General features: G+C 39.9%; 1 protein-coding gene across 1 annotated transcript in view; it reads right to left on the reverse strand.

Moving 5' to 3' along the window:
- Positions 1-1,199: 1,199 nt before the first annotated feature.
- LOC124162052 overlaps positions 1,200-18,304 on the reverse strand; it is a 46,041-nt gene continuing 28,936 nt past the window's right edge. The window contains exon 2 of the mRNA XM_046538392.1: positions 1,200-3,364. Within this exon, the coding sequence (XP_046394348.1) occupies positions 3,252-3,364 (113 nt within the window). The 3' untranslated portion in view covers positions 1,200-3,251. The remainder of the gene's footprint in view (positions 3,365-18,304) is intronic.

The raw sequence follows: 18,304 nt of genomic DNA on the forward strand, positions 1-18,304 counted from the left end.
ATTGTGATTATTGAGATTACTATTACTGATGAAAAAACTGGTAATCCTTGTCTACATTCACCTCCTACTTTGCCAGTACTATTCCATTAAATTCACCACAATTATTTTCCCCTGTATCCACAGTTGCATTTCTAAGTTCTACTCGTTTTTTCAAACAGTTTTTTTATTACGACTGCCTCGGGGGACTTACATGTTTATTTGTCCCCATTACAACTTCACTCCGCCTTCGTGAGAATCATATCTTATGAAAATCTTATGAGAATCATAATTATGAAAAATAAATTTCCTATAACATTAAACAACGAAATTTATCAATTTTATAGTAATCAGCCAATCAGATCCATCGCATAATGTCAAATATTGTTGTTTTTAGCATACATTATTTATCAAAGTATTCTGTGGATTAAGGTAGGTATACATGGAGTATTTAAGAAGTATTCTGGCAGTCTTCCCTCCCTTAACAGAGTTCCTCTTGAATAGAAAATGATAAGGCTTACTCCCTTTAACTCTAGCTAAAAAAATCCTTTCCTCCTCCTTCTTCTCCCTCGTTTACCCAACATTTTACCCACGAAGACTGTTTTCAACATCCCTCCCCGCTCAGTAATCGCTTCATCCATACCTTCTGTCTCCTCAGCATCTTATCTAAAGGCTGCTTCTCCTCACCCACCATATTCAGCACTTCGTCGTTCCTCCTTCTCTCCGTTCACTACACCTTTTCCAATCTTCTTCCGACCCACATTTCGAATGCCTCCAGTCCTCTCTCGACCACCTTCTGAAGCGTACATATTTCCGCAGCGTAAAGCGCCACACTCCGTTCCACAACAAGAATGGTTGCGGTAGAAAACATTTTTGCAGTATGCATCTAAGGAACCCTGATTGAATCTAAACTATAACAGTATGAAATTGGAGAAATGTTATTGGCGTAATTTGAATTCAGCTGGAAGCCATGCTACTCAGCTATTTAAAGAAGATTTATAACACGACAGAGGAAACATTTTTGTTATATATAAGGAGAGCATGGAGCAATAAAATAATTTTTAAAAATAGTAGTAAAAGCAACTAAAAAATACATCTGAATTCTGCTCACAGTGGTTGGGTTAGAGATCGTAAATGGCGTGGTAACAAATTGAAGGCATTTTCATATCATGAGAAAACAATTTATTTTTATGAAATATGTACAAAGATTTTATTTCATTCAATTTTTAAAACTCAAACAATCACATTAACAACTAGATATATTTATATAGCTGGAGATCTGTGTAGTATTGTAAGACTAGATGCTTGTACAAACAAGAATAGGTATAAACATAAATTTTCACGCATACCATAACTACATTTTTAGACAAAAACTATGAATAAAATAAACATTTATGAATATTTAAAGAGGACCAGAATGAACACATGATTTAGAATCAGAATCCAAAGAAATTACAAAAAAAATTTAAAATATTTTCATGAACGGGTAGAAACTATTACATTTTACCAAACCTTTTGTTGCGTTAGAGTTAATAATTTATCCATACCCCATGCACAAAGTAGTTTCTCGAGTTAAATACATTTACATTAGGGGATTTCATTTTCAAATAATTAACAAATGACATTAGCATATATATAAAAAGACTCTCGACGAAGCCTCTGTTCCACAACAAGAACGGTTGCTGTAGAAATTTTTTTGCAGTATGCACCTAAGGAACGCTGACTGAATCTAACCTAAAACAGTGAAGGACAGAAGGAGAAAACTTTGATCGGACCGCCTGAACGCAAGTCGCTACTAACAAGCCGAAATTAAATGAGAAAAAAATCACACGAAGTTTACCGAAACTATTTCGTACACTGATCTTTCAAAATCCTTCTTTTCTATCTTTGGTGTTTCCAATGCGTGCTGGGGAGGAGCCGGTGTCGCGATTTATTTACTTGAATGACATTGAGCCTCTTTCATCTAATGGCAGCACGGAAAGCACCTGAATTTAGTGGCAAAAATTCTTCTTGATTGATGGAAATATCCAAGGTAGTGAAATTAATAATCTCCGTGCAAAAAAAACTGAATCAGCAAGCACTACAATATGCACGGAGTGCCCCACTTGATGCGCAGTTTTGCCAATAATGATACTATGACAACAGAAACTGGTATTGTAATGAAATTATTTTCAAATGAAAATAGCAGATCACACAGGCCAGCAATGTAATTTGATCAAAATCTATAAAGATCAGCTATTGAAATAAAAAAAGTTTTCAAACAAAATTTTTTGTTGGCCTGTGTTATTTTATGAGTGCAATGGCTCCCACACGGAAAATAACGCAAACATTGTAGCCTACAAATATCCACCATGAACTATGGAGATAACACACAGGTACTGCCACTGTAAGGTCGAGGTCTCAAAAAGATGGTTCATTAAGCGAGAAAACCAAATACATCTCCCGGGGTCCCCTTGCGATCCTCTTTGGTAACATAGCTGCATAGCGCGAACCGGCGCGGTTCACGGCGCCGGTTCCGGCACGAAAAAAAACACAAAATACATACATTAATCAACAAAAATAGACATTATTTTTAAATTAAGGGGTCAGGGGAAATGAGTAGAACACAGGAATTATGCATTCTTCCTCTAGCTAGCGACGAAAAAACTAGTTTCCACGCCGCTCGAAAGAAGCGGTCACGTGTACTGAAACATACACGAAATTACACAAGTTCCACCAAGAAATAAACTTAAAATGAAATGGACAAGCAAGATTTTACAGGGTGAATGAAAAGTCATGTACACAACAGCCAATCGACCCAATTTCGGGCCGAATATGACTGGTCGCTGTGACACGGACATTGAAGATTGTAAATTCCACTCGCGCTGGAGTCCAAGGAACCACACTTTCAGCAGAGTATCCGGACACTTCTAGGAGGAATTCCTTGTTGAAAAAGTGGTAGATTTTAAACCAAGAGTACACGGTGCGACCAGTTAGCTCAAAGCACTCCAACCAGGAACTAGGACCTCAGACGGATTCAGGAACTCTCGAGCGATGCACAGATCGAAATAGGAAAGTTCGACCGAGAAGAATCGATACATCGATCTCTTCCCAATCGTCCATCAGTCATCTAGCCCAGGTATGTCGAGGCTTTGACCGTATAGCTGTGTATTACTGCTCTTCACGACGCTTAATGTCTTCAAGGCCTTTTTTATGGACCACTTTCCGCGTATATACAAGCGCGACCATTCTTCCCGCGAGAAGCTGTTCCGCAAACCGGCCGACACAGCATCTCTTCAGTGGCCATCAATGGCAGACGGAGTCTCTGCATCTTCGACGCCAACTGCATTCGGGGTGATGGTTGCTTTCGCTTTTGCATCGCCGCTGCACTTCCTCTGCCTCCAAAATTCTGTAAGTAGAAAAAGGAGAATAAGAATATGGCACTTGAATTGGAAGTAAAAAGTAAATAGAAGATAATGGAAGATAAATAGAAATGAGTGTTATAGATATTTGTTCTAATTCCGCATAAATACCAATCCGTAAAATATACATACATGAACTTTCAGATATGGAAATAAAATACACCATACGAGATGTTTCAATACCAAATTCTTTGACGATTGCATTTTTATATAATAAATTTATTACATCTAAATAAAGCTGATTGATCTTTTCGATGGTTAATTGTTCATTTTTTTCATTTCGGCAAAGAAATGAAGTGAAATTGAAATAATTTCAATCACATGAAAACATTCATAAGGAGAGCTTATTCAACCTTTCATTAAAAAATTCCAGAAATATCTATTCATTAGTGTGTAACAAAGAAGGTAAACGTCATGAATATAATGGCATCAGCCATTGAACCTGGAACGTAGAGCATACTCGTTCAAAACCTTTTCAAAATAAAAACAAAAGAAGTAATTAATTTTGGCGAAAATCTTGAAAAAATGGCGCAGCCTCAGGGGCCTCGGAATCTCTAGCGACTCGCAGTCATATTCGTTTGACATCTGCGTCATGATTCATGTAGCGCCGCGGTATTTTTTGACTAAGTTCACGCCTTACGTCTTTCTCCGCCGGATCCCCTTTCCTCGTTGCATATTCAAGGTGTGACAGGACGAGCGTGAAATAGCACACCTCTCTTACTTTTTCGCCCGAAAATCTTCCTAAAACAAATTATTATTCGAGGGCAAGTTTCAAAAATATTTATTCGGTTATCCTCCTCCATTCTGAGTCACCAGAGCCATCTAACGGATTTAAAGCAACACTTTTAGAACTTAAAGAAACACTTAACACTCAGAGAAACTTGTAAAGTACTTTTCGTTCATCCTCCTCAATTTTGAGTCACCAGAGCCATCTATCGGCTTTAAAAGAACGCCATATGCCGTCGCATGAATGAATGGAGGGAAGAGCCTGACCCACAGCCGGGAAACACGGAAGCTATAGAGAGCTTCATGTTACGAAACACAGGCGTGGGAGAGGGGACATGATGGAATGGGGGGTTGGAGGAATGGGGGGAGGAATGGATTAAGGGTATTGAGGGGGTAGGGGGGTTATATGAGGGAGTAACGGGAGGGGGGAGGGGTATTTGGTATGTGGATCACCAGATGTTCCTTCAGACGCCCCTCTTCCCCTTTCCCCATATCACTCAGAATGAATTCCAGAGGAGCAGCGATGCGCTTGGGCCAGTCAAATACGTAGTAAGTGGCGAAGCGGTGCCGCGTCGTGAATTCACAAGGCGGTTGGGTAGAGAGCTTTCCCCGTCCATATTATGAGAGAGATGACTCACCGAGCACGAGCTACAAGGAGATATAGAGGCCAGAGACGAAGAGCTGCGTAGCACAAAATCATTCTTATCCAAAGTCTCGGAGTTTAATGAATTCCACCTTCAAAGATTGAGATTCTTCGTTCAGCAACTCATTATTCATACTGTATTTTACGATATGGAGGATATGAATAATGAGTTTCTGAATGAAGAATCAAAATCTCTGAATATAGAATTCATTTCATTCCGAAATTTTGGCTAAGAATGTTTTTTTTTAATCGCCCAAACTGACTACGTGCACTCTATATTTTCAATTAATTTGTTATAATTTTTGGTAAAAGGTTTATGCAGTGGATTTCAAATTTAAGTATGCCAAAAATAAACTGCAGAGACTTATAGAGTTTACCCCCATAAACTCCCAGGAGATGGCTGAATGGGGTCTTCCAGTATTATTCCTTCCGCTTGGAAAACTTCTCCTTGACTTTTTCTTTTGGAGACACATAAAAAGTTTTGCCTACAGTGAAAAGATCACAGATACATATCCTTTACGGGAAAGAATCAACGCGACGGTTGGGACAGTTACACCTGAAATGTAAGTGAATACGTGGCGAGGGTTGGAATATCGTCTCTACGTGTGCAGGGAAACAAATTGATCCCACGTTAAAGTTAACTAATATTGAACAAAACTTGAAGGAATTCTATTTCGTGATATGTACTCATTGATGTAATAGGGTAGTTTCCTTCACCAAAGAAAACGGAAGGCATTGATTACATTTCGTTACCCACCATAAGTGTATTCATAATATACAAATTATTTGGTTTTAGAAATCCCAGTTCAGACGAATGGCAATCGTCAATTTTAACCGCATTTGAAAAAGGCCAGATTGGCACCCATGCAATGCCACTCCACGTGACACCACAGGGACGTAGTTTCTATACGAGTAGATAGGAGTTTTACATCGTCTGAAATTACCAATGCACGCATGAGGCACAGAGCTCAGGGAAACATCTCTTAATAATCACCCATTAAAATTACCTAAGTTCGGAAAGTTTCCTTCGTTTGATAGGGTATTAATAATCCTTATTTAAGCCAAGTGCTATCTGCTAGGAGGGTACTCTGCTACCTGCTGGCAGCCTGCGTCGTATCAGCGCTCAAAGCCTCACCCCAAGGTCACCTCACACGCCGACAGCGGGAACCAGAATGACGTCACACGGGCTTTTCCCAGCATTCGTACTTAGCCGTCGCGTTTTCGCGCGCTTGAAAAATTTTCACTTTCAATTAATCGCAAAAAATAGATATCGTCATTTAAAAATCTAAAAGCGTGAAATACGTACTCCAGGAGTAATAATCTTTCGATTTATGCAATAAAAAATAATAGGAAACCACCCTATTGTTCATCAATGTCTCCATTAAATTCATCCATAAAATTCGGGAGTTCTTTTTAAAACACCCTGTATTCCGCGGGAGCCCACAGCCAATGGAAACAGTACGATAAGATCGCTGATGAGTCACTCGTCCTCATTAACATAATTTGGGAACCAACGTCAGCTGTTCCTCTCCGCGGACGCGTGCCACACCCGAGGGGGTCTTCCCAAATTGGCGGGAGACGAAATTCGAGTAAGTAATTTAAATAGCAGACGATCGCGAGGCGGAATGCAACAGCTGTTCGCATCGGTCGGAAGAACGACGCGGCATACGGGCGTGCGATGTTAGCGTTCGTGATAACGACGCGAAGGCTGGCTAAGCACGTCCATCTGTTGACTTTACTCGTGTTTCAGAGGTGAAAAACGCGAAAAGGAATCGCTGTCACTACTGAGGGATATACGCATTCGCAAACATTAATTCTTTTTCGCAGCGGATCTCCGATTTACGACGGTAATACATTCTCACAGCGTGCAACGTTGTTTAAAACAGCGAAAAACAGAACCAGATTTCCAGGGGTCGACTTGAACAACTATATTTCCCAATACCATTTTGAGTGTGTTTGTCATTAACAGTAGAATGCCCGGCTGGGTCTATTTGACCCAAAAGAGAATATTTATGTTGATTCTCTTGAAAGGAAGAAAAATTGTAAGACTCATATTTCATGAAATTTAATTATTTAGTTTGGTTTACCACTGTGCAAAATTTAGGCCTGATATTCTTATTTTTTCTCATCACTTATACCTGCCATGCCCGGATGGGTCATTTTGACCCAGTCTATCAAATCCATTTGAAGCCTTTCTATATTTCCTAATAAATAATTCCTAATAAACTGGGAAGGAATTAAGTATTTTGAGTAAAATGTGCATACGTGGTCATATTGGGTCAAATTGATCCACTCGGGGCATAATAGGGTGTAAGGACTGGTCGGGCATACTATCGTTAAAAACCAGCCTGAATTAGCTAATATAAATACCTTTATTGCTGTATTATAATCTCCCGTTTGAAACTTCGAATAAACCGCATGTAAATGTTACGGATGTAAGTCTAATTCTTACATGAAACGATGCGACGTAAATTGAAAACTAACTAGGAGTAGAACTACTGAACGTTTTCTCACGTATGTTAAGTAATAGCCGGACAGGTTCGTGACATAACGTGTGAACCACGTTGGAAAGCATTAATGTCAAGGGACTTCCTCAAAGAGGGGACGTGACCCCTTTCCCGGCAGCGAGATTCGAACCCGGCACCATTGCAGTGGACTGGCTAATGTATTCAGAGCGTCTCATAAAGGACGGCATTACGGCGCACTCGAATAAGGATGCAGGTATGTCTTGGTCACTTTTCTCGACCAGAGGCGGATACAGAAAACACTCATGGGGGGGAGCGCAAAAGTTGAGTTGCCTTTACTTTTATCGTGATAAAAAGTAATCAAGTCACAGGCAGAGTAAAATAAAATTTTAATTAAGGTAATTATACACAAATATAAGACAATGCCATCTTATGATATAAAAAAGTCATAATTCTGGATTCTGCAATGCTTGGCAATACGGCCGGACCCCTCAAGGGAGGGGCGCGCGCACCCTGCGCCCCCCATCTGTATCCGCCACTGTTCTCGACTGAATGGAACCCGGGATAGCTAGCATATCCGCGGAAAGAAATGAATTGATCCATAGTTAGGCCACTCAAGAAGAAATGAAATCCAAACAGAAATGCTTACCAGGCTATTACCACAATACAAATAAAACAACCGGGAGACGCTTTTTCAGAAAGTACCAGAAATAAACCTAAAAAATAATCTTCGAAAATAAATTATCCCATGCTTAAATTATTCAACAGTGTCCTCCTATAGATCCGTTTCAATTACGACTTCATTATTCTCAATACTCTTTTTGCTAGAGAGCTTCAAAGTTCGCAAATATTACCTAATTCTTTCGCGCTACAAGAACGCCCTGTGACGTCAGAATGCGAGTAAGCAGACTCGCTCCATGGCAATAACAAAACAGTAACGACGATAACAAGCATCTACGATGATACTGATTCATAACTTGAAGGGTGTGTGAAAACAGTTGTGAATAGTTTAATAGTTTTACGGAGCGTGTATTGCACAATGGTTGACTCCGACTTCGAAAAGACGCATTCTGGGAACATTCTGAAGGTAGATTAATTTGGAAATTTACTGATACTGTGGAAATCGCCGTAGATAAGGATGATGAAAAAGTAATAAGCGCAATACTGTGCTGCATCTTCCAGTATGTATACATTCTTTAGACCTGTCAATCATTCAGGATAAATATTTCACATGACTGACGATGACATTAATATACAAAAAAATAAATTGAACAGAGAGATACATAGGTTTTTCTAAAACTAGGACTTTATTCTCTTTAGTCTACTCTCTACTGGCATCACGTAAACGTATAGTTTACTTGACTCTGACGTCACGATCAGCCAACATGACGATGGGTCGTTTGGAGCGCAAGATTCAAACAAAAATTTTCAAAGTGGAATTTTACGAACAATACGCAGGTTAGAGAAGAACTGATTTCACTGTAATTTTCAGCACGAAGGATGTTTTTTATCGCATAATCATACATTTTCAGTGGAATTCCCCATTGCTCTGATTGTGAGTGCGCGCTATTTGAGGGGTCTAGGGGATGAGAAACGGTGCATAATCCTGACAGGTCTTGTGAGAGACGAGGCGGGAATGTTTGAACGTCCCGTCAAGTCGCAAAGTGCGTCTCGCGAGCAAGGAGAAAATCCGGTCACGCCATGAGGTCAATGCGCAGTTGTAGCAAGGGAAGTGTTGGCCCCTCTTATTCCACGAGGGAGGCGAAGAAACTCTTTCGGTATGAGATTCCAGCGCGCACGAGAGAGAATTCAGGGCGATACTGGCGGGAAAATCCATCGAAAGGAAAGGAGAGGGAGTTGCAGAAGGAGAGAGAGAGAGAGGTGGTCCATTGGGATGCTGAGAGTGTGAAAGACGGGGAGAGATAGTTGGGGGAGGGGGGGAAGATGCCGGCAACGAGCGACCGCGTGGCTCAGCCGAACATAACCGGTCGCCATGGTGACCGATTTCTAGAATAGTCCTTACCGCCTTTCCCAACTGCGATGTACGATATTGCACACATACGCAGTTCTTCAGATCCTCTGGATATCCATTGTTTTTTGGCATTCTGAAATACTGGCGATAGGTGATGATACTTAAGATACAGAAACTGCCCCGTTAATAGTGACTAACATATGCCGTCTATTTTTTGTCATTTAATTTATTACGATTTTGATGAAAAGTTTAGTAAAAGGTCTTATGATTCGCTAGGTCCATTTACGAAATTCTTCTATTTGATGAATGAAAATGAACTTTGCTTTTCCACATAATTATTTATTTAATCACTACCGCGGTTTCAACGCACTGCGTCATCCTCAGGAAAGGAGGATGACGCAGTGTGTCGAAACCGCGGTAGTGATTAAATAAATAATTATGTGGAAAAGCACAGTTCATTTTCATTCATCATGAGTAAATTCCACAAAGTGACGCCTCAAACCCTACAACTACTTCTATTTGGATCATTTTTGGACCATAATTTGTGTCCAAACCCAAAATTGGCTTAGTGCGATTGCAATACTAAAAACTTCGACAACGTATATAAGTCGTAATTTTTTATTTAACAAGCTATTCTTCGTCCATTGAAATATTTCAAAGTCGATTCGGAAATCGTAGTAAAAGAAAATTAAAGCGATACATTCGTCAAAGTTAAAAAAAAGTTACTCTTTTTATATCCCATTCGGAGACTGTCACAGTAGATATAGCTTCGCGTGAATACTCTTCTTTCATTGACCAGCGTCCGCAAACATTATGGTAAAATACACAATGAAGTGCAATCGTTAAAAGATGTAGCTACAACAAATAATAAATAGCCAGACTGAGATCGGATTCTCAAAACTAGTTTCCAATTGAATGTCCAATAACGAATACCGTGCATCAAGAATGTAAGTCCTCAGTGACTAAAATCACCCATTACATTCATTGTATCAGTTCGTTACACATCCGGCTCACCTCTTAGATTATCAGAGAACCGTGACCAGCCATTCTAATGGGCGATGAAAGTCGCTCCGAGTCCGTTAGGACCTTACGTGTGGCGTTACGCCTTCCGAGGGCAAAGAACTTTCAAAAAGAGACAGAGGCATGTAGAGGAACCCATACAAAGAAAACCCTTCTAACACCGTCACGGAATCCGAACGCATCGCATGAAGCACGTCGCCAAATGGTAATGAATGAGTACATACATTCACAAGTACAACCTAAGCTTCCTTACTAGGGATTTCGTCACCAACATCTTCCAAGTTATAACCCCACCGCGTGCCGAGTCGAGGAACCCTTTGGAACGAGATATAAAGGATCTTTTTGTAACGGCGGGACGAAGAATAGGAGAAAGGCTGACGGATTCCCAGAGAAGGGTTTTGAAAGGAAGACCAAATAAGAGGATTCCAAGCACATCGCGGAGCGGTTGGCGGAAAGCTATTTCGACGGCTCGATCATCTTGAACACTCGATGATTTTTACGATTAATAAATAGCCTTCCCGACTCCTAAACTGTAGTTAAGTAGCAGATATATTTCTTGGGGTGTGGGTCTATAAAAAAAAAAAAAAGTTTCCCAACGTTTCAAACTTATAATGGTCTTCCCCAGGGATTTAGTGCATTATTACGAAATTGAAGATGTGGGCAGTCACTGTGAGCAATATTATAAAAATAAAATTTTTTAAATGACAAACAGTATTAAAAAAGAACATTTTGAGCAGAACAAAAACATTACGATACGTGCATTCTTTTAATGATCAAAATGGTATTTTATAATACAGTTCTTCGTATGCATAGGAATTCTATTTTTGAATTATTGCTATTGATGAATGTCCGCATCAACTTAAATTTCAAATTAGCGTCCTGAGGAAGAACATTACACGTTTGATACGTTGGAAAACTGACGTATTTTATTAAAGACCTATCCTCAGGAAATTTATGTACTAATTACGATTGATCGAATCTAACATAAGTGTCACAGCGCGACAGTGGCCCAATGCGTCGATGATAAGACTGCCGGCCTAATGGTTGACGGTTAATGGATATTCGTTTAAGATATTTAATGAAAAGGTGATAAAAATCATTGATGGGAAAAACTTATTAAATTTAAAACTTATTTAAGCGCAGAAAAACGGTACGCAGGCACGAATCACATTAGGACTTGAAAACTTCACTTACATAAAATTTATATTTGAACTCGTTTTCACTGTAACACGACATTCACGTCAAAATGCACGGTACCGTACGTTTAAAAAAGCTAAAAATAAAACGGGCAAATAATGATTCGTACGAGCGTCAGAGCGAACAAGTGTCCACGCTGTTAGCGAACAAAGGGTAAACAGCACGAGACCTACATTGTTATCAAAGCTGACCTGAAAGGACAACCAAATTAGGCGGATAAAAGAGGTCGTTTGAGAGCGAGGGAAGTAATAAAAAAAAGAACGCAAATGAAGTACGTGCGTACTCACTCAGAAGATAAGTTCCGACCTCTCTCACAGCCTCGCTTGCCACCGAAAGATGGCCCTCACGTCAGTCGAGGAAGTCGTCAGTCGACCCTCTAAACCGACGACCGCAATTACTGTCACACTTAATCATGTTTTTTTTACACTTTGTTGAATTATGGATTATTTACCTTATCCATTGATGCGAAAGATATAGTTTTTCACCTATTTTGAATGGATTAAAATCCTAAAATGGATTTGAATGGATAAAATTGGATGGATGAAATTTAGATGGAAATAAAAACAATTCGAATGCAAATTTAGATTCCTTAAATCTAAAAAATAGCGAATAAAAGACTTAAAAAAAGCCTGGATAAATTTAATAACCTCTTGAAACTGGATGTTAAAAGAATAAAATCTTTAACTGATTCACATCCAGAGCCCAATAAGAGAGTTACAGAACCTTCATTCCCACGATTGAAGAATTAAGGACCTCTTCGGACGTACAGCACATAAGTAAAATCGAATACAAGGATAAAACCAAGCGAGTATTAAGCAACAATTTTAAGATTTAAGAATATTCAATGATCATACATCAATTATTTCGATAGCCCCTAGCCCATGAGAAAATAAGTGGACATCACTGTTGGCAACACTTTCTTTTACAAGTTTCCCTGAGAAACTTGACAGATGAAGAGGTTTTACAAAGCGAGACTGCAGGGCTTTGATCGGGTAGTATATTTATTCACTCAAAGTCTCATTAAAATAATATGAAAATATTACGCGTTTGAAAACAACAAAAACGTCTTCATCGATATGATTATACAAAGATGTCTTGGAATATTTTTTGTTTCGACACGCTTAACATACAATGTGTGCCTGATACCGACAGGTTCAAGCCATTACATAATTTTAAAAAATTGTAGAGCAATTTTCGTATGCACTCGCTATGCGTGATCCCATCGAAGATTCATTAAAATGAAAGGAAAAACGTATACACAAACAAATTCTATACGCGCGATCGTCGCCAACGAAAAAAAGTGCTCGAGTGTGCTAGAAAGAAAAGTGCCACGCACTATGAAAAAATATTAACTCCCTTTATCTCTCTCTCCTCGCCGCGTCCGAGGCACATTCCGAAGCAACGTAGGCTCTCTTTCTCTCGGAGAGAGGAGCGGCGCTATTGGAGGACGCGGCGGTTAAACTCCTCTCCTGATTGGCTGGTCGCTCGGTGAGCGGGAAAAGGAGTGAAGTTTTGGCGGGAAAGATTTTCTCCCTCGCGCCGAGGAAGGAGGTCAATCCTTTTTATCAATTCGTTCCTTTTTTTCAACACTGCATTTTTTTCTTTAATCTCTCGCCCCTCGTACCAGGATACTCCCAACACTTCCTCTCAATGACGCGAGGCAACAGAGTCTCACATTAAACGAGCCAAAGGCCTACGACTAGCATTCTTCCCTCCGTGGTCAGAATGACAAAAGACTAGCGGGGAGCGCAGTGGAGAGGACGGGTCGTGATACGGGCTGATTAAAAAAGCTGGTCAGGAGTCTAGAGATTGATACGATGAACACTTGGGGTGGAGGGAAGATGGAGCGATGGAGTGGGATAAACTAGCTCTCTCCCGCAGCTAGTAACAGATCAAAGGGATTTAGGCCCGGAAATAATATAAATAGGGGAAAAATTGCTTTTAATTTTGGGATGTGCGAGTAATACTTTTTGATCTCGAGTCGAGTATCGAGTCGAGTTGAAAACTACTCGCGAGTATCGAGTCGAGTATGGTAATTTATGACCCAGGCAATACAACAAAGCATGCTCCACCATATTCTCTTTTTTTCAATCCCCTAGTATATTTTCAATTCTGAATGATTATCCTAAAGTAAAAAGGAAAAAATAATAATGAGAAACGTTGATGGTACTTGAGTCAGCATTACGAGATGAATGGAAATTAATGTGTCTTAAACAGTTTAAGCACAGTTTAAATGAATTAACCCCAAGTAATATGTCGAAAATTTAATTAATATGCGCATTCAAACGGCTTAGAAGAGCCTTGAGTAAAGGCATTTGCCGAATAGTACTAATAAAGATTATATTACGTAAATTAATTACTGGCTCATGGGCCTCGACTGCTCAGTTACGTTAACTACTCGACTCGACATTCGTAATGCTACTCGAAACACTCGAGTCGAGTACCAACTACTCGAATCGAGTTTTTGAGTACTCGAACATCCCTATTTTAAACATTTGGCTACTACAGCAGCGAAAATATTCTCAATATGGCCCATTGAATATACCCATTTAAAAATCAGTAACACAATCGATTTTCAGACACTTGGAAACCTAACACAACGCCAATGCATAGCGCAATGTTTGGTAACGTTCACTCCACCCACTAATAGCTATTTTCCCTATTTATTTCGCGTAAAACAGAAAACGCATTTTCAAATTGTGAATAACGGCAGATGAAACGCGTTCAAACATTTTTGTCTATTTTTGAAAAATTTCGGAGAGCGCGGAATAAATCTTTGCCAGCATTTACTGTGCCTCAAATACGACATGTATACATTTAAGAAAGTAATGAGGTAAAATCTTCAAACTGACAAAAGTCTACTCAATGTACTCTGAAAATTTAAGATAATTCCATAGTTAAAGTGAAGAACAAGTTTAACCAAAGTTTAAGTCAAAAATATTAATGAACTTCACAGAGAAACAATTACGCCCGAAAAAGAAAAGAAATATGAGACAATTCATTAAGGAAAAGTCTTAGTAGCATAATCACAGACACAAATTTACTACCAAAGTTACATTGATATATTCATTCATTTCATAAATTCTTAGAAGATATTATAATAAAATAATGATTGCTGACGCTCCATCACCACCTGCCAAACATCCTAAATGTCGTTCGCAGGGTGTTATGCATACTTAGATTCAGTGGCGTAACTATGGGGGGGATGAAGGGATAGATACCCATTAACCCTCAGAGAAAGGAGGAGGTTTTCCAAAACTATTGTCTAGTTTTGAAATTTTATAACTGAATCCGCTTTAAGTTAAATTTTTTGTGCCAAAATGATGTAAAATTTATATGCAGACATGTCATTTTTCAATATTTATCCCGGACACCCTGTTTCCTCGCCACCCTAGGCCATCCCATCCCCCCTCCCACCCATAGCATATTCCTAGTTACGTCACTCTGTAGATGAATACTCGTGAAAATTAGGAAGGAGAAAGGATTTTTTAGTTAGAATATAAGCGAGTTGTCCTCATTGTGACCGAAGAGGGAAGTCCATAAAGGAAGGTGAGGCTGCCAGAATACTTCTAAAGTACCCCATGGAAACCTAACTTTATCGGTGGAATACTTTAATAACAGGGGTCCGCCCTTTGGGCCGGATAGCAAATTTGCCGATTACTGAAGTATAAGATATTCGATACTTGAAACGAGTGCGCGGGCCGGATGAAAGCCCTCCGCGGGCCGTATTTTGGAGACCCCTGCTTTAATAACAGTACTAATAAAATTCAATGCCAATAGGTGATTTTTTTAGTTATTGATTCACGGCGAATAAAATAGCTGTAGCGTTGCGTCCCATTAGAGGAATAGGAAACGTTAATAATGCTTAGCGTTAGCATGGCGAAGTTGACGCACATGGATTCTCTCAGAAATGCTTATTGAATTTACACTGCGTAGTGCTTTTCTCGCTAAGGGGCTGAGCGTCGCAGAATCCTCAGAGCGCCTCGTCATCCGTCCCTTCCTCTTCCTCCTTCGCTTTTACGCACGTCAAACGCCCTTGGCCCCCATCCTCAAGCATTCCCCCTCCGCGACCCCCTCCCCGACTTGTACGCGGACCGCTTTCGTCATCATCGGCGCGCAGATTTTCCCGCCAAAAGTGAAGACGGCCTTCCAGCCTCTCGCGCATGCGCCGAGAAATAAAATGAAAAAAAAAACTAACGTTGCAGAGAGATAAATAAGAAAGAGGGTCGTTTTAAGTTTCACGCCTTCTTTTTTTTATCCGGCAGCGAAGAAAAGGAAAAAAAAACAAATAAATGAAGGTCTTACTGTGTACGAAGAGGAAGAAGTAGAAAGTAATCTTGGAGGGCGTGATGTGTTTCAGAGAGAGAATTAGGGGCCTGATAAACTGATGCATGGTTTAAAGCTGTCAAATTAATAAATGACGAAGAAAGCAATGAATATCGAATACGACAAATCAACACCGTACTGGCCGCAGTTACCCGTACTACATATAAAATAGCATAGGCGGATCTGGGGGGGAGGGTGGTGCACCCCCACACTTAAAAGAAATACGCAAGTTTTTTAATACGGTCCCGTTATCATTGTGTTCGTTTTGTAAGACGGGGTATCCTTGTGCCCCCCTGAACAAAAGGCTGGATCCGGCCTTCCTTGTCCTCCACCCCTCCCCCCACAGAAAGAGATCCTGGATCCGCCCCTGTATAAAAGGAATGGAATTATAGAGTTCATTGCATTACGGCTGCCAGACTCAGTATATTATCTCGAGCTAAATACGATACAGCATATATAATCCATATTTACCAGCGCTCATGCCCATAAGATTAAATGCCTGAATGTTTAAACGGAAGGAGAATATGCTCAGATTCCATTCAATGAAGTATATTACTATTATATACAGAGTGCATTATTATTAAATGTACATGATGCATATTACAAACCCGGATTCATTACCCTACCAAAACCTGAACGTGTATTACGGTCTTGGCATGTCTTCCATCATTGCAAGCGAATCCCAAATTACTATAAGCTTACTGAAAATTACATAATAACTTGGGTGGTAACACTGCAGCGAATAGGCAACGGGTACCACGTTAATAATGATCCGATATTCTTTCTGTTATACTGACGTGAAGAGTGTCAGTGAAAAAGGACATGTAGTATCAAAGCCTAGTTACACGACACATTGACTAGTTCGAGTTAATCAATGAATGATATTATATTTGGTGAAATAGTAGCGAATATTGTGATGACAACAACCAAATTAGAACAGGTTCTACGTTCATCCCGCGCATTCGTACAAGATGGACGTCAAACACGGTGCATTTTTCCCCTTTCATTCTCAAGCCTATACATTGGACTCATTAACCAACACGTGTTAATGCGTCATGTAAACCAAGCCTTAACAGAGAAGATAGGCTCGACTCTCTCTCTCTCTCTTGAAAATGTATGCCAAAACCTCCGCAGTAAGACGGAGAAAAAACAAACACGCGAAAAGGAAGAGAGAGGGAGGGAAGGGGTGGGTAATTCTTAAGGAAATGAGTGGTGAGAAAGGGGTGGTTGAAGTAGCTGAAGGGGTTTGACTGGACGCTGGAGGTGGGGAGGAAAAGTTTTAAAGGCTACAGGAGGGGGGGTACGTGAGTGGTATCTCGGTAAGTTTTTTGGCGGGAAAGATCGGAATGCGAAAGCGACTTTGTCGGCCTACTCCGGAGACGAGGCCAAGGAATGTCCGACTCGCGGGCATGCATAAACATTTTCCTCGCGGAAGGCACTACTAGCAGTCCCAGGCCGCACAATAATGGTACCTCGCGCTCCGAGGAGAGGGGAGGGAGGTTTGAGTGTGGCGAAGGAGGAAGAATGTAAATATGCACATCGTGGCACTTAGTAGCTACCTACATTCGGTCGAGTCGTGATTGGCGCCAACGCAACTGGGACACGCCTCGAATGAAGCCAGCCGGAAAGTGGGTGAAAGACGGAGAACGATTGAAAGTGCATGGCCAATAATGCAAAACAACTCAATTATTCAATGGAGGTACCTCTTTAAAAAATTGAACTACAAAATATTAATAACACCTTCAAATTCGATTAATTTTTCGAACATCGTGCTCCTATTCTCTATTTATTTTTTCTGAAGATCTCTTTTACATGGTAGGTAATGAAATGATAATTTCTAATTTGTAATAAACGTAACACCTTGAAACAAAATGTGATTACTGAGCATGGAGAACACAGCTATCGCTACTTGAATAAAATCATTTTAATCCTTCCTATGCATCATGCTTCATGAAATATTAATTATTTATGTAAACTATCTATGTTTTAACTTTTTTAGTCTTTCAAAATAATTACATTGTTCCTCTAGATATTGCTAAAATTAAAAATCCGATGACAAGATACTCTCGTCATTGGGCGATTTGGAGTCGAAAGTTCATGACGAGCTAGACTCGTCATCACAACGCAAGGGGTTAACTAACTAAAAATACTACCAACAGATATCGCATGAACAGATATGGGATGTTTAGAGATTCGTAAAACTTTCCTTCCATGCTTTTGATGCGCGAGTTGCACTTGAGTGAAATTTATAGGAGATACATTAATAAATGATCAAACGTTTCAATTAGGACAAGACCTTTCGCTCGCTAAAATTTACCACCACTGTTAAATGAAATCAAAGTCTGTTCTAATGAGGAGAACATTGCTAACTAACTCTACTAAATTTATTAGGACATTATTCATAAAATCCAAACCATTTTACTTGATGAAAGTGATCATTTTTGCAATTTTGGTATCTTTGAAGTAACTTAAGTCGCGCTCGATCAACACTAATTCTTATCACTCCAGTAAAAAAAAGGTCACGAGACCTCGAAACATGCGAAACACCATTCGGCACATCAAACGAAAAATACATTCC

Source organism: Ischnura elegans, chromosome 7 (assembly GCF_921293095.1).
Source record: "Ischnura elegans chromosome 7, ioIscEleg1.1, whole genome shotgun sequence".
Lineage (NCBI taxonomy): Eukaryota > Metazoa > Arthropoda > Insecta > Odonata > Coenagrionidae > Ischnura > Ischnura elegans.